General features: G+C 37.0%; 1 protein-coding gene across 1 annotated transcript in view; it reads left to right on the forward strand.

Annotated features, from left to right (window-relative positions):
* The window catches only part of ATP8B2 (ATPase phospholipid transporting 8B2), a gene marked incomplete in the record, with an annotated part of 2,601,455 nt that overhangs the window by 2,109,864 nt on the left and 468,785 nt on the right, over positions 1–22,806 (forward strand). The window contains 1 exon segment of the mRNA XM_044080643.1: positions 9,860–10,083. Coding sequence (XP_043936578.1) covers positions 9,860–10,083 — 224 coding nt within the window.

The following is a 22,806-nucleotide window of genomic DNA, read 5'->3' on the forward strand; positions in this document are numbered from 1 at the left end:
CATCACCCACACTGAACCAGAGTCCATTGTCAACCTTTGGCTGACAGGCTCAGCTCAAATTTCTCTCCACACTCCCCTAATAGTCCAAAGGGAATACCGCATGCCACAATCTCCCCAATCGTTAGTAGGGAACAGGTCATTGGTGCACTTTCCAATGCGAAAAACACTTATCGATGGGCCCCGATGACATCCCTGGGTGTATAATAAATAGAATGAAACATGACCTGTCTGGTTCACTTTAATCACTTTTCATCTTGAGGCTTCAGTCAGGTTTTGTGCCCAAGGAATGGAAGATGGCTACAGTCACTTCCCTGTACAAAAGAATGTCCAACCACTGATCCGAGTAACAACAGACCCATAGGTCTTACCAGCCTCATATGTAAGGCCGTGGAAAAAATTATCATGGACATAATAAATGAGGACATAGGTAACCTGCAAATACTGGATCCATCACAGTTTGGCTTTGCTAAAGGAAGGCTATGCCTATTAAATCTCTCGACTTTTTTGAGAGGGTCACCAAAGCATTTGCTGAAAGTAAGACTGTGCACACAGCTTACCCTGACCTGGCCAAGGCTTTTGATACAATACCCCACTCAGGCATTGTAGATGAGCTCACTGATTTAGGTATAAATCCTTTTATCACCCGCTCCATAGCCAGCTGGCTCACTGATAGGGACCCAGGAAGTCAAAATAGATGAGGCCACCTCCACCAAGACGCCAGTCACTAATGGAGTCCCTCAGGGCTCAGTGTTGGGCTCACTCCTTTTTGGAATCTGTTCTCAGAAATTGAAGCAAATGCTGAAGAGTTTTGGCTGACTAAGTCTGCAGATGATTGCAAGCTTGGGGTTATCACTGACTGCCTTGCAGACACTAGATTCTTCAGGAAGGTCCATCTCTGACTAACAAATGGTGCCAGAGTCATGGTCTTAAACTGAATGCTGAGAAATGTATAATTGGACCCTTTGGGAAGTCAACTATCCCAGCTAATTACCATGTTGATTATATGCCCCTAAGAGTTGTCCCAGTGGTCAGGGATCTGGGTACACACACAGATGGTAGCCTAAACTTCGACCACCATGTGGCCACAGTGGTGAGGAAATCCTTTTATGTTGCACAACTTATAAGTAAGGGCATGGCACCTAGGACCAAAGAGATCATTATCCCACTGTACTCCTCCCTTATCAGACCAATCATAGAGGACAGTGCTCCCTTCTGTGTGTACCTAGCCAGGCATATGCAGCAGCTAGAGTGACCTTAGAGGTTCCTTACCAAAAGAATACAAGGTATAACAAACCTCCTTATGCAGAGCACCTTGAAGCCCATTCCATCTACTGAGTTTCTTATAGATTGATAAGGGGTGATCTATGCCTGGTTTGCAAGGCATCCGCTAACCCCACACTTATGAATCTCCTACATATTTGTAAGTCAAAATGTACCAGAAGTACAAGGTCTAGGGACCTGAATTTTGTCTGTGACTTAAACATAACATGCAGGAGAGATGTATCCCGGAGACTGCCCCTCGTATGGAACAGGCTTCCCATCCATGTAGAGCTGTTTGCCTATTACCCAGTTTAAGCACAGCCTGGACAACTGGATGGGGAATAGGAAATTTACACTGGACCCTGGCACCCTTGTGCCTTATGGACAGAGATAGCTTATAAATGACTGGCTCTCAATGTCCTTTTTTTTTTATACAGGACATCATTATTCTTTAGGGGAAACTTGGCTAGGCTTAGAAAGCCCCCCCCCCCCCCCGGCCAGGTCATTAGCCTAGTAAAATATATGAATCTGATATTTCAGTATTTCAGGATTCAGAAGTGGACCCATATATCTGTCTGATATATAAAGTGTACACATCCCTGTTAAAATGCCAGGTTTTTGTGATATAAAAAAATGAGACCACATTGAATCATTTCAAAACTTTTCCCGCCTTTAATGTTACCTGTAACCTATACAGTTCAATTGAAAAACAAGCAAATCTATTAGGGGAAAAATATAAAAAATAAAAACATATACAATAAGCTGGTTGCATAAATGTGCACACCCTTAAACTAACACTTTGTTGAAGCACCTTTTGCTTTAATTACACCATTCAGTCTTCTTGGGTACACACCTGCCATCAAATAAAGAGACTCTGATTAACCCCAAATAAAGTTCAGCTGTCCTAGTAGGATTTTCCTGACATTTACTCAGTTGCCTGCTACAGCAAAAGCCACGGTTCACAGAGAGCTTACAAAGCATCAAAGGGATCTCATTGTTGAAAGGTATCAGTCAGGAGAAGGGTACAAAAAAATTTCCACAGCATTGGATATACCATGGAACACAGTGAAAGACAGTCATCAAAAGTGGAGAAAATATGGGACAACAGTGACGTTGCAAAGAACTGGATGTCCCTCTAAAACTGATGAATAGACAAAAACTAGGCAGGGAGGCTGCCAAGAGACCTACAGCAACACTGGAGGAGTTGCAGGAATTTCTGGCAAGTACTGGTTGTGTACTACATGTGACAACAATCTCCAGTATTGTCCATATGTCTGGCCTATGGGGTAGGGTTGCAAGACAGAAGCCTTTTTTTAGGGTTCCTATTATATAATCGAAAACGCAGTACTTTAAATGCGTCTTGATCGAACTTGAAAGCACAAAACTGCAAAATAGTGAAACGGCATATAAGCGATTTATTTTCCTGGGAAAGAAATCTCTTAGCCACCTTCGTTACTTTGCCATTTTCCTCACTGTAGTGCAATCTCAGAGTTGGTATATTTAATGCAATCTCAGAGTTGGTATATTTAAGTAGGGGGGGGGGGCACAGCCCCCCACGTTATGTAATGTTTTGAAGTTTTTATTTTTATTTTTTGTGGAACAGCGATTTTTTTTTTCCCTGGGAAAAAAATCGCTGTTCCGAGTGTTCTGGATTGTAAGCTTTTGCTTAATGAGGTCGATAAATCAGTGTTCGCTGATTTAATATAGACCCTTTTCTTACACAGAAAAACATCCAGGCCTGGCTAAAATTTGCACAACAATACATCGTCTCCCAAAAGCAGGTGGGAAAATGTGTTATGGCCTGATGACACCAAGGTTGAACATTTTGGCCACAGTTCCAAAAGGTAAGTTTGGCGCATAAACAACACTTTGCATCACCAAAAGAACACCATCCCCACGATTGGAGGAACTCCCTGGTCAGCCTCAGTAAGAAGCTGAGATCCCTCATAAAATCCTTCAAAGCTAGTTATGAAAACAAAATTGCCACTGATTCTAAAGACAACCACAAAGCATTCTATAGCTATGTCAAAAATCTCAATGGCAACACTCAGATCTGCTCTGAGTTACAGCACAATGACACTAAATATACAGAACCAACTGATATTGCCAACAATCCTGGCACATAGGTTCAGTGCTAACTTTACCCCCCCTCTCACCTCCTAAAGGGCCCATCTTTATACAGGAAGAATACAAAGTTCCTGTAATCACGGCTGCACAGGTAAAAACCTCACTCTCCAAAGCCAAGAACACAGCATCCATGGGACCTGACAACATCCCAGGCTGTCTTCTACATGAACTACAGAATGAACTGGCACCCCATCTAAGTACCATGTTCAATCATAGCCTCACCTCAGGCTTTGTGCCCATTGAATGGAGCACTGCGACAGTTATCCCACTCCACAAAGGGGGGGCCACAACAGACCCCGGGAACTACCGCCCGATTAGCCTGACAAGCCTCGTTTGCAAGGCCATGGAACGTATCATCATGGAACTCCTAAACAAAGACATTGGAGATATCCAGACTCTGGACCCCACACACTTTGGGTTTGTAAAAGGCAGATCATGTCTCCTAAACCTGATAGACTTCTTTGAAGTAGTCACCAAAGCCATAGATGAGGGTAAGGTGGTTAACACAGCCTATCTAGATCTTGCCAAGGTGTTCAACACCATCCCCCACTCTGGAATTATAGATAAACTCACTAAATTAGGTATAAATCCCTATGTCACAAGATGGGTTGCCAACTGGCTTACTGACAGAACCCACACCGTGAAAGTAGCAGACTCCAAATCAGACTTCAGACCAGTGACAAGTGGAGTACCACAGGGTTCAGTCCTGGGTCCTCTCCTGTTTGGTATCTACTTCTCTGAAGTACAGGCTAACACAGAAGGTCTTTGGCTAACTAAATTCGCAGATGACTGCAAACTAGGAGCCATAATCGAAACTCCTAATGATGTGGACATCCTACAAAAGGGCCTCACTGAGACAGATACCTGGTGTCAAAGACATGGTCTCAAGCTCAATGCCAAAAAGTGCATTGTCATCCCCTTTGGTAAAAACTCTGTACCCATGAACTACCACATAGGCGGTAGTCTACTTAACACCGAAAGTGTGATAAGAGACCTTGGGACACAGGTGTGACAGATCACATTGCCACAGTGGTCAGGAAATCCTTCTACGTGGCACACCTCATCACAAAAGGTTTCTCATCCAGAAAAAGAGGTCATTGTTCCCCTCTACTCATCACTCATTAGACCCATTATAGAGTACAATGCCCCTTTTGGTATGTACCTCACAAGACATCTACAACAACTGGAAAGGCCACAAAAATACCTCACAAAGAGGATTACTGGCCTCAAACAGATGCCTTACGCAGACCAGCTAAAAAAACTCCAGCTTTACTCCGTCGCATATCGCCTAATCAGAGGCGATCTCTGCCTAACATACAAAGCTATGTCAAACCCAGAGCTGTTGGACATGCTCCACTTAAAGAAATCCCATTCCCTCCGAGCTACACGCTCTAAGGACCTAAACCTTGTCACCACAATAAACAGACCATGCTGGAGGGATAGATTCCTGTCCCAGAGACATCCCATACTCTGGAACAGACTACCTATCTATGTCAAACAGAGCTCCTCATTAACACTCTTCAAGAAAAATCTTGATGATTGGATGGGTAATAGGAAATTCACCCCGGGGATCACTTCTGTGGTTCTGCTTGACAAGGGCACAGGAAAATATTTTTCTTGGGTGGCGAAAGCCAGGGTACCTTTTTGGCTAGGCTTGTATAGGCCCTAGGGCCAATAGCCTAGTACCTACCTATGAACCTATGGTGGTGGCAGTATCATGATTTGGGGTTGCTTTTCTTTTGCTGGAACTGGGGCTTTAGTCAAGGTGGAGGGAATTATGAACAGTTCCAAATACCAGTCACTTTTGGCCCAAAACCTTCAGGTGTCTGCTAGTAAGCTGAAGATGAGGAATTTCACCTTTCAGCATGACAATGACCCCAAGCATGCATCCAAATCAACAAATGAGTGGCTTCACCAGAAGAAAATTAAAGTTTTGGAATGGCCCAGCCACAGCCCAGCCCTAAATCCAGTAGAAAATCTGTGGGTTGACCTGCAAAGAGGGCTGTGCACAAGAGATGCTCTTGCAATCTGAAAGATTTGGAGTGCTTTTGCAAGGAAGAGTGGGCAAATATTGCCAAGTCAAGATGTGCCATGCTGATAGACTACTGCCCAAGAAGACTGAATGCTTTAAATAGATATAGGTTTACAATAGGCTAACAACCACCAGTCTTTACAAGTCTAGCGTGCAGTCAAACCCTGTTTTGTCCCCAAGTTTCTTGGATGCCTATATGGTGGGATATGTTAGTGAAGAGTTAGATAAGGGTTATGTGGGTGGGAGGGGTATGTTAGTTGAGGATTAATTTGCTTACTGTCAACCCTCTGTTCGTCAGAGACATGGGAGCCAGATTGTGGGTAAATTTGCGATTTCCCATTCAGTGATCAAGGTTTCTTCAGGGTCAGGGATGAACTCAGCTTCATGTAGATGGGGATCTTATTCCATAGTGTGGGGATCCCTTGAGACAGATATCAGTTTCTCCAGCATATTCTGTTTACGTCTCAGGCAAAGTTCAGGTCCTTGAATCCAGTGTTTCTGTTGCTGTTCATTTTGCAGATGTGCAAGATATCCATCATAGCTGGATCTAGGGATGCATTGTATGCTAGACATAGATTGCCTCTAAGTAACTTGTAGGCGAATGAGTACAGAGATAGAGCCTTAAGGCAATCTGTGTAGAACAGGGTACATATATGCTGGATCCTACTAGTGAGGAACCTTTGAGGGACTTCCAGTTGTTGCAAGTGCCTCATTAGGTACATGCCAAAGAGACATTGTACTCATTGGGTCTGATAAGAGCTGAGTAGAGTGGTACTATAATTTTCTTGGACCTGTATGGAATACCCTTTATTATGAGTTGGGTGACATAGAATGAATTTCTTGCTATCTTGGCTATGTTTTGGTCAAAGGCCAGATTACTGTTTACATATGTTCCCAGATCCCTAACTGTTGGGTCTACTCTTAGGGGTGTTTTATCAACGCATGATTAGCTTTGGTGGATAATTTCCCAAATGACAGTATAATGCATTTTTTGCATTGAGTTTTAATATGTGGATTTGACACTAGTCATTTATTTGTGTTATACGCTCCTGTAGGATATTGTTGTCATGGTGGGAACCTATGATAGCTCCCGATTTACAGTCATCTGCGAACTTGGTGAGTTAGAGGCCTTTGACATTAGCCTTTACTTCTGAGAAGTAGATGCCAAACAGGAGAGGACACAACACAAAGCCCTGGGGTACTCTGCTGGTAACAAAATTAATAAATAAAATAAAAATGCATCTACTCCTCATCAAGGAGTCAAACCCTGGTCTTCCACATGACAGAAAGGGATACTCACCACTTCATAATCAGGAAGAAAAATGTAAAGGTAGCTCAAAAAGATTAATCATCTGAGCCTTGCAGGAAGATGTTGACCCTACAGTAGCTCTGTTTTAAAGTTTTCTGCAATATTTGAAAGAGCTGTTTGAATAACACCCACACCATCAGTGTTCATTTGACAGCCATTTCCAGTTTTCATGCAAGCTAATGTGCTCTCTCCTTACCTGCCATAAAGGTCATTCAAATATCAGAGGTGCATTTTACTTTTGACTGCCCGTCAGAGACCCATGCCTCCTTGGCATCTATACTTCATCTTAGAGATCCTGACAAGGTCCCCATATAAGCTGGCATCAAAGGGCAGACTCAAATTCATGTCACAGAAAAGTGTCTCCCTAACAGCTTATACACAACCAGAAGGGTACTGCAACTTCTGTCCTTGTAGATCAAAGCACCATCTTTCAACTTTCATACAAAGTGGTGTTCAGAACAAATCTGTTTGTATAAGTTTATAACAGAAACCAGTCTGAACCAGGCTGTTAAATGTATCATTCTTCTAAAGAGCCATAAGAAAGGAAAATATCTTCTACACTGCATGACCATCCAGAAGATTCTAAAATACTCTACCTTAATTGATCTAAAGAACTCAAGAACGGTCAACTCTATTTCCTGTGTGCTGCAAAGAAAAGAAACCATTAGATGTGCAAGGTCACCCTTTCCAGATGACACTTAGATTCTGGTGTATTGAGGGGGGCAGTCTATCCATGCCTCCCATGCCCCATTCCATGAGACGTGTGGCCACATCTACTACCTTCCTGAAGAATGCTTCTGTAGATATTTTCACTGAGGCCTCCCGCTCAGATGCCAGCACCTTTACCAATTTGTAAGCTAGATATTACATCCAGAAAAAAGATCCCACTTTGTGGTTGCTGTGGTTAAAGAAATGTTCTCTTAGCTAGACCCACTGAGATACCTAGTTAGGGACTCTGTTGTCTTACTAAAGATGGACCACATCTTTCTAGGATAAGGAGTTAAGTACTTGGCAAACACAGGATCTGTAAGAGGTGTGTCCATCTTTGGTAACCTTCTCCATCCCGAAATTCCCCTGCCAGGATCTTGAGCAAGCTAGTCTTTAGTTTCTCCCTTCTAGAACTCCCAGGATATCTGCAACTGGCAGCTACCTTAACTTTGCAAGGATTATATGAAGACTGTTACATTCAAGTTAGTAAGATTCTCATGCCAAGAAGAAATGGACAAGAGGTGCTGTCCTGTGGTAGGGACCAGGCCTGATGCCTGCAGCACAAAGTGCTACTTGTTGTCAAAGGTGGATCTCGTCCAGATCTAGAATTATGATGAGTATGCAAGTTTCATTTTCCCCCTACAAGAAAGCTGGCAGGCCGCTTGCTATTTCTGTTAGTGTATTCTACCCAAGTGGCTGTCTCATCCACTGTTTTTTTTTCCCCTAAAGAGATTATGGCACAAGACATCTGATATATTACATTCTGTACTAGTAACTCATACTTTCATCAAGCATTATTGTTTTCTCTTTATGTAAAGGTATAAGCTAAGGTTTCTGAGGGTAGTCCTCAGTGGGCTACTGTTCTCTTTAATTCATGCCTTCATTTGTCTCCCTGACCTCTGTTCTGTTGACTTGTGGTAAGGACCCACAATAGTCCGTATGATTTGTGTGGTAATCTTGATACCTAGTACTTCTCTTCTGACCCATATGTTAGCCCTTCCTTTATATACTGTAGTAGTCAGATGAGCTGCATTTTTTATAATTATATTTCAGTAGTATCTTTGAGAAGAGAGATCATATTAAAAGACCAAGCCTAGAAACTGCTACCACCATCTGTTGAGGTGAAAAAATGCAATAATGAAGGCACTTCTAACCACTAAAGTTCAAGGAAGTCTGGTTATAGTAGCTAACTAAAAGATCTAGATTTTGTTTCCTGCCATCCACTATTTTTTCTTCAGATTCCTGCTGGCTTGCATTCTAAACTTGCAGAATGACCTCCTGCAGTTTACCCAACATATTTATAACTTCATATATTTGTAGTTTAGTGCATTTTCTTGCATATGGAATACGTTTTTAACAGAGTCAAAAACTGCAACCATTCCGTTTACACAGGTGGTCTTATCACAGCTATGAGATGGCATGTGTAAATAAAAGAGAAGTAGTTGTAATCATGAAGATTGAACATTTGAAGATAAGTAAATTCAAAGAATATGAGATGGATGTACCAAGGTTTTAGTTCACTGTAGAAGACCCATCAGAGATCCGCTTATGTAATTAGTACCCACATAATTGTTTCACAGGTAAGATGTTGCTAACCTGAGAAGTAAAGTTTTGTTGTGCTTCTTTCTTGACAATAAAATTGGAGTTGCCCTGCAACTTCACTGAATAATCTATTTGTATGCAATTGCTGTTTGTAATGTGTAACAGTAAATTCCACAACAAAGTTGAGGAATCTTGTTGTATTTATAAAAAAAATGTCCTTTTTGATTTTTTTTTTCACATTTGAATGCTCATTTCTGGTGTCCTTGAGGATGGCTGCATTGTGAAATACTCAGATGTTAGGTTTTCTGATGTATATATGTGCCCAAAGTTTACTTGATGAAAAAGTGGGGTATAGTTGCTTTCATGGTGGCCAAACTGGCATTCATTTAGTCAGAACAAGCTGATGGAGTACTTCTCCGAGTTATAACTTTCTCTGAGTTTTGGCAACGTTGCAGTTATTGGTATTATAAAGGAAGATATGGGGGACTCTGTTCCTGCATAGAGGTGTGGCTTTTCCCACTTGCTTCATACAAGAAAAGGAAAAAAAAAGTTTGTTTAGGCCCTTTCCATAATCTGGAAAGTGCCCTTTTTTATCTTGAGTAAATTGATGTCAGTCACTGATAAAAATATTTGTAGCTTATAGAAACCTAATTTGTCTTCATGTCTCAAATCATGTCCGTTATGTTTTAGTAAATGTTGTACACATTAAAAATATTTTCATTCTGCAGATATCACCTATGAAAAATGTGCCACTCTGCTTTAATGAGATTTATTTAGAAATAACCACTAATGGCCTAAAACTCTTCAAGTTCATGTCCTTTGAGTGTAACCAAAGATAGACATATTGGTTTTAACTGGAGCGTTATCTTTTTGCTTTCTAGCTGCACATATTGGTGTTGGTATCAGTGGCCAGGAGGGGATCCAGGCAGTCTTGGCTTCTGACTATTCCTTCTCCCAGTTCAAGTATTTGCAGAGGTTACTGCTGGTACATGGTCGCTGGTCATATCTCAGAATGTGCAAATTTCTGTGTTATTTCTTCTACAAGAACTTTGCCTTCACTATGGTCCATTTTTGGTTTGGGTTCTTCTGTGGTTTTTCTGCTCAGGTAAGTCTGTTGATGTTACTGTACTGTCATTTGTTTCATCTCTTCACATATGAGCCTACTTTATTAAACTTAAATGCACTGTCACACACCACTGTGTGCCACTTAAGTGTCATGTTGTCCTTTGCTTGTCTTGTTTTCATTTTACAGTGTGTTTAATTTCAGTGTTCACACAATTGCCATGTGGATCATTGTTTGCATGGTGGGATGACATTTTTGGAGTGCTATACAGTGCATTAAAAAGCAGGTTATCTAACAGTCAACTCCTTCCCTCACTACTCTGAATACTGCTACAATAAATATACCAGTTTTCTCAAATGTTCCATATCAAAACCATAAGTAGTAAGTTTTGCTGAGCTGTATACATTAAACCAGCCTGCATGCTTTTATGAACTAGTGATTTATCACTCTTGGGGATGGGGTTTGTTGCACCCAATATGTACTATAGTCCCATTACTGAGGACTAAAACACACCCAATATGTACTATAGTCCCATTACTGAGGACTAAAACACAAAAGGAAATCCCTGTTGATTCTGCCAAACTGTTATGATTTCATCATAATTGTAGAACACCAAATCACCTAAACATGACCGAAAAACCTAGACCCATATTTTACAATGTTGAGTAGCTAGCCCTGCCATGGCATGCAGTCTGTGATCCATGTTCTTCTATCATGAGGATACTGCCCACCACAGTAGATGCTCAAAGCAGTTGGTTTATGCAAATTTTCTCCTATAGGGCACTGTGTAGTGTATGTTGCTGCCCACTGCTCGATTTTTTTTTTTTGAGAGTTTGAGATGGAAATAGTCAGCATGTTTTCGGAAGTGGGAGGAACCCCACAGAGGCACAGGGAAAACGTACAAACTCCAAACAGGCATTGGCTGGAGGTCAGGATTGAATTTTGTACCTTGAACATGTGAGGCAAAGACCTTAACCATCACATAAACTGGTCCTTTCAGTTTTAGCAAGCAGGTTGGAAGGGACAGATCAACAAAGTTGCTGTATACAGACAATGTGAAATTACAGGCAGACTCTGATCAAGAGTGTCAGCAAAGGATAGGGGAATGGAATGCAAAACTGAAGGCACTTATGATGAAACTGAGTACAGATGAGACGGTTGTAGTGGCAACAAATGGCGAAGTTCAGAAGAAGATGAGAATTGAGTTAGAAGGAAAAGTAGAGGAGCAGGTTACAAGCTTTAAGTATCTAAGGGGGGGTTGTTGAGGAGAAGGGCAGTCTGAATGAGGAGGTCAAAGCTAGAATCGGAGGAGCTACACTCAATTGGCACAGTGTGTCATGTGTGTATGTGACAGAAGAATGCCAAAGAAGCTGAAAATAAAGGTGTACAAAACAGTGGTGCGGCCAGTGCTACTGTATGGTATGGAAACATGGGCAGTAAAGACAGGGAGGTTGAGGAAGCTAGAGGCTATGGAGTTGAAGTGACTGAGACAGGTGGCAGAGTACACACCGTGGGATAGACAAAAAAATGTGGGTGTAAGAACAGAAGCCAGGGTAGCCCCATTTGCAGAAAAGGTCAAAGGGAACAGATTATGGTGGTTCGGGCACATATTTAGAAAAGCACTAGGCAATCTGGTGACAGGAAAAAGCCAAGAGGATACATGGATGTCCAACAAAGAAGTGAATGCATTGTGTGAGAGAAGACTTGTGATAGTCAGGCACTAGTGTCAAGAAGGCAAGAAAAGTAGCACTGCATAGAGAGAAATGGTGACAGTTGACACAACACCCCCAACCCCTTATAGAAAATGGGAAAAGGGGAGAGATGATGTAGAACACCATGCAGTTCTTTTAGCATCTCCATGGAATAATTCAGTGTTGTATTTAAGTGCAATTCTGAACTCCAAATGGCCATCTTCATGAATTCAGAGCTTTATTTTGTCGGGTCAATGCTCTTTTTTTTTTCCAAAGAATTTTATTAAATAATTATTAAAATGAACAAATATTTCCATGAAATTATAACATTTTTTCTTTAAAGTTAAAAAACAAGAAAATAAAAAACAAACCTTCTAATATATAAACCAATGTAACTAAACTATGTACAAAGACGTTCATCATGCAAAAAAAATTCTTAATGTAGCTGTAGGATTAATAAAAATCATCTGTTTACATAAATTAATAAACTATTTTTCTAGACGTTCATAGATGATATTCCATGAATTATATAATGTAGTATTCCTAGATGATCTAGATTTAATAGTTAACATTTCCAAATTACACGTTTCAAGGAGTATATTTTTAAATTCCAAAAATGTAGGTGCTGTACTAGATTTCCAATTCTTAGTGATTGTTTTTGTAGCTATAGATAGTATAGACCAAACCAAAGGGTACTTATTCTCTCTTACACAATCAGGAACAGGAGTATTAAATAAAACAAGTGATTTAAATATAAAGAAATTATCAGTAAAAATTGTTTTCAACAAATTATTGATATCATCCCAAAATTTTCTTAAATATATGCAATTATAAAACATATGAGACCAGTCAGTATTCAATTCAATATTACATCTCCAACATGTTATATTCTTTTTAGAAAATATACTTATATTATGAGGAGTGGTAAATGATCTATTTAAAAAAACTCCATGTGAATAATTTCCATTTTAAAGAAGAAGTAGTCATACTTGCTGATTGTAAAATATTCAATTTGTCTTTCTCAGAAGGGGGATTATTATTAATTAAAGAAAAATATTTCCAATAATTATCTGAATGTGTATCTAATCACATTTAATTGCCCTATAAATGTTTGATAACTTGTTATTAGCAGGAGATTTATGCAAAACTGATAAAATCATATATTGTATTAGCTTGGGAATTTTTTTCCTAATTATAGGAGACATAGAATCCAATTTATTTAATACATATTGTCTAGCTTCTTGAAGCTCTAACCATAAACAAGAATCAAGTTTATACTCTTCCAAGAGTAAACTATTGGATTTTATCTCATTATTTATCATCATTTGGTGCCAAAATGTTAAATGCTTTTGCTGAAATATAGACATTTTTGTATAATCCGAAGAGAAAATAGATCTGTGTGTGTAAGCTATAGGGAAGAGTAAAAAAGCCAATCCTTATATATATTATATTTAAATATAAAACTTTTAAATGATTTTAAAAGAAAAACTGTATACTTAGAGTTAAAACTCAGAGAAGAAAATTCAGAAATATAATCTTTTAACCTCCAAATAAATGGATTATTAATTATATTTAGCTTATAGGAACTGTTTATATCTTTGGTATTTTGTGACAATACCTCTATAATCTCTTTCCACTTAGCAGTGTATTCCACATCAATGAGATGAGAGATTGTATTGAATACTGATGAAATTGAATAAATTTCTAAATTTGGTAAGGCTGTACCCCCATTATTCCAGTTATACATATGGTATATTAATGCAATCCTTGGCTTATTTGGTAACCACAAACATTTCTGAATCATTGAATTAATTTTTTTAATTATTTGGTAAGAAGGCGGTATAGATAAAGATTGAATTATATATAAGATTTTGGGGAGAAGGATCATCTTTATTATTAAAAATTTATCATCCATAGAAAAGGGTAATTTGTTCCATTTATTAGATTTTTTATCTGTAATAGACTTTTATTATAATTTATTTGAATGGTATCTTTAATATTGTTAGTAATAATTATACCTAAATATGCTATTTGTTGAGACTGAGCTATATACTCATTATATTCATCAGGTATATTGTATTTTTTGAACCTGTTAAAAGAATTTGTGTTTTATTATTAAAAGTAAGGCCGGAATTTTTTTGAAAATATTCCATGTTTTTAAAAAGTTTTTGTATAGATTCCCTTCTACTCCCAAGAGTAATCAATATGACATCTGCAAACATTTGTATTGTAGATGATATAGTGGGGTTTAACTTGTATCCTTCAATATCTGTATCACGTCTTATTAAATTTGCCCATGGTTCCATAACTAATGAAAATAAAAGAGGGATAAAGGACACCCTTGCTTAGTACCTTTTACTATTGGTATATTTTGAGATATACTAGTACCAATTTTAACATAAGCTTGGCTACCTTCATATAACAGAGTGATAAGATTGATAAAATTATTGGAGAAATTTAATTCCTTTAATAGAGTGAACAGATATTCCTGTGTAACTGAGTCGAAAGCGCAATTTATATCTAAACTAACTAGGGTTAAATTTGTTTTAAGATTTTTCACCAAATCAATTAAAGTTAATATTCTTTTAATGTTATCATATGAAGTTCTCTTTATTATAAACCCCGTTTGATCACTATCAACTAATTTGGGTAAAAGTGTTTTAAGCCTTTCTGCATAAATGGACATAAATAATTTGTAATCAGTGTTTAATAGGGAGATGGGTCTATAGGAGGTACACTTAGAGGGATCTTTGTTAGATTTTAAAATAGGAGAAATAAAAGTGTATTTCCAAGAAGGTAGAATTATGTTTTTGTCCTGAACAAGATAAAATACTTTATAAAGCAATTTTAGAGCATTTATAGGTAGTAATTTGGTGCTTTATTTTGTTTTAATTTGGTAATGTTGAGTTTGAAGTTCTTTGAAAGATATTTGTTTATCAATAGAAATCCCTTGTTCCTCTGAAAGTCTTGTTTTAGTGTATTTATTAATAAATGTTTTTATTTCCTCTTTAGAGTTAATTTCAGTAGTTGTTTGGTTGATGTTTATAAAAAACTCTCTAAATTCAGTTAATATATTATGAATTTCCGATACCATTTTTTCCTTTTTTAGGGGAGAATTATTTCATTAATATGATTAAATCTATGTCATCTTTTCGTTTTATTAGCAAGAATTTTTAAGGATTTAGGGTTAGAAGAGAAATTTATAAACTTGAATTTTTCTATATTGATCGTAGTTTTATGTTTTAATATTTCTAGATATTTATTATTTAACATATTTATTTCTTTTCTTTTATCTGATATATCTTTAGCACCCATATTACTAAGTTTGAAAGTGTCTAATTTATATTGTATATCTTGCAGCTCTTTATCCCAAGCTTTCTTTTTTTTTGTTGCACCAATTCAATATCCTACCATATAGATAAGCTTTTAGGGCATCCCATATGTAAATTTCTGATATATCATTAGTATTGTTAAGTTCTAAAAAATTCTGTACTTCTGTAGAAATAAAATCATTAAAATCTTTTAATTTTGTGATATAAGCTGGGATCCTTTTTATATGAATATTAAAATTTGGACTGACTACCACTTCAAAAATTATAGAATTATGATCTGATAAAGGACATGAAATCACTGCTGATTTGTTTAAGGACTCTGTTAAATTATTAGAAATAAAAACTCTATCTATCCTCGAGTATGAGTTATGTCTATGAGAAAAAAAGGTGTAAAACAAAGAAGTAGTATCTGCAAAATAATTTATATCTTTCAAAAAATAAGTATCTGAAAAGTCTTTTAATAATTTAGATGATGTAGATATTCTTCTCTTCCCATTAGTACTAGAGTTTTTGTAATCTAGAATACAATTGAAATCTCCTGCCAGAATAATGTTCCCTTTAGAGAATAGTAGAATTTGATCTAGATGTTGTTTCACTGTGTTTATCCCTATCCCTGGGATCCAATATATGTTAATCAATGTGAAAATGTTACTGTTTATTTCTATGGTGACTGCACAAAACATTCCTTTATTACCCTTATATGTATCTATTATTTTAGGAAAAGGCATTATGCTGTTCCATAGGATAGCTACTCCTCTCTTTTTCTTAGTATGTTCAGAACTTACTAAAATCTTATATGCTTTAGATTCAAGTCTGAATATATCCTCTGTTATTAAGTGAGTTTCTTGTAAAAATACTAACTGGGATTTATGTAACTTAAGATATCTAGTTAAATTCATCCTTTTATTAGGATTATTTAAACCATTAGTGTTAACTGATATACCTTTTAGTGTAGTCATTGAAAATTAAATGATGTAAATATAAACATACTGATATAAGAAATACACAAGAATATATCTAATAGGAATACTATTATGATTATTAGAACGAACATAGTGTAAGAGTATCATATTCTTAAAATTAAAGTGGTTTCCTACTACATAAGATATGAACATCTGAAAAGTTATTAGAAAATATTTATAACATAAACATGAAACAAAATAACCAACCCGAACCCCTCTGGAGTTTAAAACTCCTAACTCTAATGACTAATCGACCTCCTATCAAAAGCAGCATCCAATCAGCACCTGCCTAAATGTCTATAGTCATAACTATAAAAATAAGGCTTCTCATCAATAACATAAACAATTTTTTTGTATGAACCAAATATATAGATATAATGTTGTGTCAATTAGTAAATTGACAGCTACATCTTAGGAATAAAGTACAACATTTTCTTACATTAATTAGTAGGTTATTAAGAACTACTATGATCTATTAGTTCACTCTTCTGTTTTAAAGTAATCACATTTGATAAGAACCTTAAAAAGAGACTATGGCATTATTTTATTACCGAAATATGGCTAATAAAGGCTGAAGTGTGATATATAGTACTGCCATAGGTGATCAGCTAACTGGGACATAGTTGTAAATGAATCACCTAAGGGCCTTCAGTAACCACTAACATTGGCAGCTAATAAATAAGATGCTAATAAAAGTGATTTTACTAACAATCAACTAACATACTGATTGTTCTGAAAGAAGTGAACACTGCATTTCTTTGCCAGAAACCAAATATAGTGATTACTCATCAAGAAGCAAGACCAACAACATCCTGCTAATTTTCTTATAACCATGAAGCGTAGCCTTGCACTACGCGAAAGCGCTTATCCTTTTTCCATTAAAGTGCATTTTTGTTTTGTAAGCTGTTTCGAGTTTGGATCTTTTAATAGAGAAGCTGACATATCGTGTTGGTGTCTCCTACTAGTGTTTTTACATTATAACCAAACACCCCGGTGCAGTCTCTCATAGAAGAGTGACTAATAAACCTTAAAAGTCTGATCTTCCATTCATTGCATTAATTTGAGTTACCTCAGAGTCCATCACCATACTGAAAACTAATGAAAAGGTCATATTAGTTCAAAGAAGCAAGGTGCTTAAATAGCTCCTGTATACTATATAAAAGCCTTATTTAAATATAATGAGCTTTTTATTATTCAATTATAGCTTATACTATCTTTGAATTTTGAAAAGCTATTTCATTAACAAAACAAAAGATGAAAAGTTCACATTTTCTAATGATAAACAGATCTAACTATTTTTAATGCACCTGTCCTTGCAATATTATTGCTGCCTATGTGGTACATCCCTATCAGCCTATTACACAAATGCATTCATAAAATAACTGAGATAACCTATTATATACATCTATACATTTAACATTTTGATAAATGCTTCATGAATATTTTCTCAGCAAGTCAATAGTTATAAAAAATGTACATGTAACACAAGTATATAAACAGCTTGTAGCATTATTAAATCTTCCAAAAATGCACAAATCACAACTAGTATTTCTCATCAAGATATCGGCACCCTTGTCATACATAAAGCAAATATTTTATTAGAATACTATTTGTATATAAATACATAAGGCTCAAGAATACCTATGATGATCAGAAAAAGTATTTAGGCTACATGCGTAGTATAATCCCTATTTATTTAAGAGATTATTGCATGTAATGTCTTACAATAAGTTGAAAGTAGTAATCTAGTTATATCTTCTTTCCGTATGCTGTATGAGGAAACAAATTTGATTCAGTAGCTTCCCGGTGAGGGAGGATCAGAAGATCAATTTGCTTCCGACACCTTCATGATGACCTTTTAAGAAAGCTCCGTGCTTTCCAGCAGTGATGGATACCACAGTCTCGAGCTCATCACGAAGATAAAGCTTTCAAAGTTCCGGCGGGAAATAGTAAGTGAAACATTACTTAACTACATATAAGGCAATGTCTCGAGACTCCCTCTATACCGAGAGAGATGAGAAAGAAAAAAAAAAAAAAACCTTGCATACACAACACAAAGCAATGACAGCTATCAAGCAGAGCTTCACCACACTATCAACCAGTCTCTCCGGTTAATCTCCGACCAAAGCATAGGCACCAAAACATACAATTAACACAAACAGCACCACACATGTCTCTACAGTGCTAGAGCACCAAACCAGAGCCTCAAAATAAACACACCAACAACTCGGAAACGACAACAAAGCCTTACCATTACTCCAGCCACACTGCCACTCACATCCCGGGTCAGAAGTACCATCACTAGCACAGCAATTCTGCAACTATACATCAGGCCATCATACAAGATTCCTTTATCAAACAATTAACCATACATCAACTAAAATACAAGTACAGCAATTATAACTAAATAAAAGTTTTCCAACCACTGTAAGAACCAAAATCAAGATAAACAAATACGCCTCCTAATGATAAGCACCCACTACAAGACATCCGGAAGCATAGATATCCAAGACAGAAGAATCACTGCATCCAGGGAATCAAACCAATATATATTAAGATAATTAATCTTAAATAGTACAAATGAAAAAAAAATCCCAACAAACGACTATTCTACAAAGCAAAATAGACAACTATTTAGTTAACCAATTTACATTATATTAAATATAATACCAAAAGCTCACCTTGATATCCGGTTTCATTTCCCCAACTGAGTGAATCAAGTGCAAATATGTACTTGTTATGATTCATCTTTTGATTTTTTTTTTTTTTTAGGGTCAAATGTTTTCCAGTTGTTGTTCTCAGCATTCCTTTCAAGACTAGGACTGGCCCATTTCATTTCATCTACTTTTTCCAGTATGTTATTAGATTTTATATAAGTTATTGCATTGTCTAGGTCGTCAAAAATTTTAAAACCATCTTGATAAAATATTTTCAGTCTTGCAGGAAAAAGCAAATGGGTTTTTATTTTATTCTTTTTTAGTTCTCTGACTAAAGGCAAGAAAATTTTCCTTTTTGATAATACTGAAGAAGAATAGTCATTATCAAAGCGTATAATATTGTCCTTCAGTTTGATTGGGGATTTTGCCCACACAGTCTTTAGTACCATTTCTTTATCATGGGCTGATAGAAACTTTACAATAACAGATTTAGTATAATTACTCTTGGTGTTTTTAGATGTCACCATTGATCTATGGACTCTTTCAATACCATATGAAAGAGCCTCCGGCAGTTCAAGTACTTCAGGCAACCAGGAAGATAAAAATGTTTCCATATTATTTCCCTTTATGTTATCCGGTAAGCCAAAAATTCTCACATTATTCCTACGGTACCTGTTCTCAAGGTCATCAACCTTTGTCTGAAGAAGAGAATTTTGCTTTAACAGGAACTGAACATTATGCTCACTCTCCTGAATTCTGTTATCCATATCACGTAATGCAGTTTCCATTCCTGAAATCTGCTTCCTCTGTTGCAATAAATCTTCATGTAGAATGTCCATTTGTTGAGAACACTTTTCTTTGAAATTGTCAATTTTTATATCCATTTTGTCTATCTTGACACTTAGTTCCTGAATAGTAGTTAGTAATGACTGTAGTTCTTTTTTTATAGTTGTCTCTTGATGAGAAGATTTAGTGAAGCTCATCCTGTTCTTTTACTGTAGTACTTCCAAGTGTAACTTTGACAGGAAAACTTAAAATCTACTTGAAATTTTTTATATACTACCCTAATATATATTTTAAAGAATTAATTAAAATAAAAAAAACTATTATTAGGGAAGTTTATATCAATATTTCCTGTCAATAAAGTTCTGTAAAGGCAGAGCTGATAAGAAAAGCTGCTACTCTGTGCTCATCTTGGCCATGCCCCAGGGTCACTGTTCTTGATGTGCTTTTTTGTTGCAGGAATGGCTCTAAAATAAGAGTGGACTGGCCAACTCCATTGCCTTACAAGGAAAAAACCCTTATTACCACCCTTTAGACCAGAGTTCATTTAGCAGGTGTCTAATGGAGCTGGCTTGAGGAGAATGGGCTTTGGCTATCTTAGGAGGAGTGAGGTGATTCAAGTTGTGATGTGCCACAGTCATAGGCACCAGAACCATAGAGTGAGGGGTGCCCCCCCCCCCACTTTTGCAGCACTTGCGAGTCGTGACATCTCAAGCATCCCATCACGTGCACAATTGCATCAGCATGCCACGCGCCTGTTGAATATGTCGCAGGAGGATTTACTTATTGTTATGCACTATACCGTTCTGGCAGGCTAATTTCTTTATTCTTTACGGACTGCCAATCGGGCAGAAGGATTTACTTTCTTCCAACTGCAGAGCCACGGATGTCTTTATTCAACTGCAGAGCCGAGCTGTGGATTCGGAAGGTACTTTCTGCTGCAGCAGAGTCTGTTTGTCTCTGTCTGTCTCTGTCTGTGTCTCTGTCTATGTACTTGTGTTCTTAAGAGATACAGAACGAAAGATGCACATTGTGTTATTACAACTCAATGCAGCTAGAAGCATTGTTTGAGATAAGAGTTCTTCCCCTTTAAAAGGTAGGCATATGCACTACCTTTTTTATAATAACTTGCCGTAACACTGAAAATAACCATCACATTTGTACCTCGTGAATGGTAGTCTACCTACTTATTTGCTAATTGAGGCCTTTATAAAAAAAACAAAACATGATTGCAAGGCATTAGGTGAATGCAGGTACAGCAACAGCTTCCTTAATACGTATTCTGGTAACACCAGGCTGATTTATGTTGCAGATATCACACTGCAAAGGAAATGGTGAATGTTAACTATGCTTATGAAAAACATCCAGCCTTTACACACCACTGACTATGGTCTAACAGCAAGAAAAATAATTCTTTCCAGTGAACTGCAGTTTTGTGATCAATACCATTTTATTCCTTTAAATGAAATTGCCAAATACAAGGAAAATCTGAGGCATAAAAATAGACACACTCATAGTAAATTGTTTAAATTACTTTTTCAGGCTTTCGTGGTGCTTACTCAAAGTTGATTAACTGTAAAGTCTGGATTTTAAAGTTATGTAATCGCATAGCTGCTGTGGTTAATTCCTTTACATACCACAAAATATCAAAAGGCATTCACTACAGATGTATAGATATAATCTAATCTATGTGCTGTTCTCTTAAAGGAGACACCCTGTATTAAGGGCAGTTTTCCTGCAATTTATTTTGATATATTTTGATGGCATCAAGTGCAATTGACTTTAGCAGGTCCCAGCAAAGGTATTTCAAGTTTCAGATTCTATTATGGAGTTTTTTCTCGCAATGTGATATTTGCAAACAACCATGTTGGTTGCAGCAAGCAGCTGACTGTGTGTTTTTTTTTCCTTCTGATAAGTGCCAAGGTTATTGTTCTAACAAAGCAGAATGCAAAAATTTAGCATGTAATATGTGATACTTTTCAAAGCTGGATTTGTCAGGCACACACAAAAGGGTGCAAACAATGGTTGTCTGAGAGCATTCTGTTCAAAAACTGCCTACATGTCCATCGGCTATGTCATCACAGTCAGTAGTATCCAAGTAATGACAGAATAGACAGTAGTGTTCTGGTTGTACTCTTTTGTAATGCTGGCTTTGCTTAACCCAGTTGCTAGTGTATTTTTTGGACACATGCAAAACACAGAGACTGTGATGGTATGGCATTTTGAGGGGTCACAGTGCAAGCATAATAGGGTTTGAAAGGAAAATGCCTAACAACCCCCATACCCCCACCATGTTTGTGCTATACTAAAAGAAAGGAAGAATTTGTGTCATCCAACTACATGAGAGAGAGAGACAGAATGAGCAAGTGAGTGAGGGACTGAGATAAATATAAGGGGTAGGAGACAAAGTGATCTACAAGTTTAATTGCAGCCGCAATACTCCCTATATACTAGAAATAACCAGGTTTTACTGGCAGTGTTCAACTTTCCAGATGCTGAAGATTAACTTTTTTCTTGGATTATATTTTTGAAGATGCATTGCTTACTTTGGTTTTACATGCCAGGCTGCCTGAAAGTATGAATTTTCCAACTTAAAATTTTCATAGTCTGATCATTTTTTTAACCACTTTAGTCAGTGTTCAATCATACATGTCTTATTCAGAATATCCTTAATAGACTCAACTGCCATCTTGCAATGGTCAAAAGTTTGATATGCTGATCTTCAGTTAAATGTTCTTATACCATCTGAAAATCATTTAATAACATAAAAGATTTAAAATGCACATCTCACTGTGTTAATCCTTAGTGTGCTGAGACAGCACAGCCAACTACCTTCTATCATAGATTTAAATGCTGGTTTACTTATACACTGTTAAAATGGCTGTCTAGTTTGCTCATGGTGGTAAGATTTAGTTGAAACCAGTGATGAAAGTCAGCCATTGTTTAATTTGCATTGCCCGCAAAAAATGTATTATATTGTAGTTATAAAATGTTAGGTGTTTTGTGCTAAGAGGTTGAGAGTTATGATTAGAACTGAATTCACTAAATGATAGCCATTTAAGTTTCAGTCTTCCTGTCTTTCAAGAAAAAGCTGATTTGGCGTAGTGGTATGTTGCTCTGACTGTAGTGCACAGGGTTCTGGGCCCAAGACTTGGCAGTGAAATGTACAGTGGTAACGCAACATTTTATGCAAACAACTTTCCAAAATTATACAAGCGAATATATAAAATGTGTTCCTGGTGTTTGGCCTTTTGCCCCCCCCCCTTGAAAATAAGTGTGAGAAGCTGTGCATCATGCCTATGGCTTACACTACTGTGATTCTATGTTTGTATTTTTATAT

The sequence above is a fragment of the Protopterus annectens genome, chromosome 8.part0 (genome assembly GCF_019279795.1).
Source record: "Protopterus annectens isolate FY-2018-M chromosome 8.part0, PAN1.0, whole genome shotgun sequence".
Classification (NCBI taxonomy): domain Eukaryota; kingdom Metazoa; phylum Chordata; order Ceratodontiformes; family Protopteridae; genus Protopterus; species Protopterus annectens.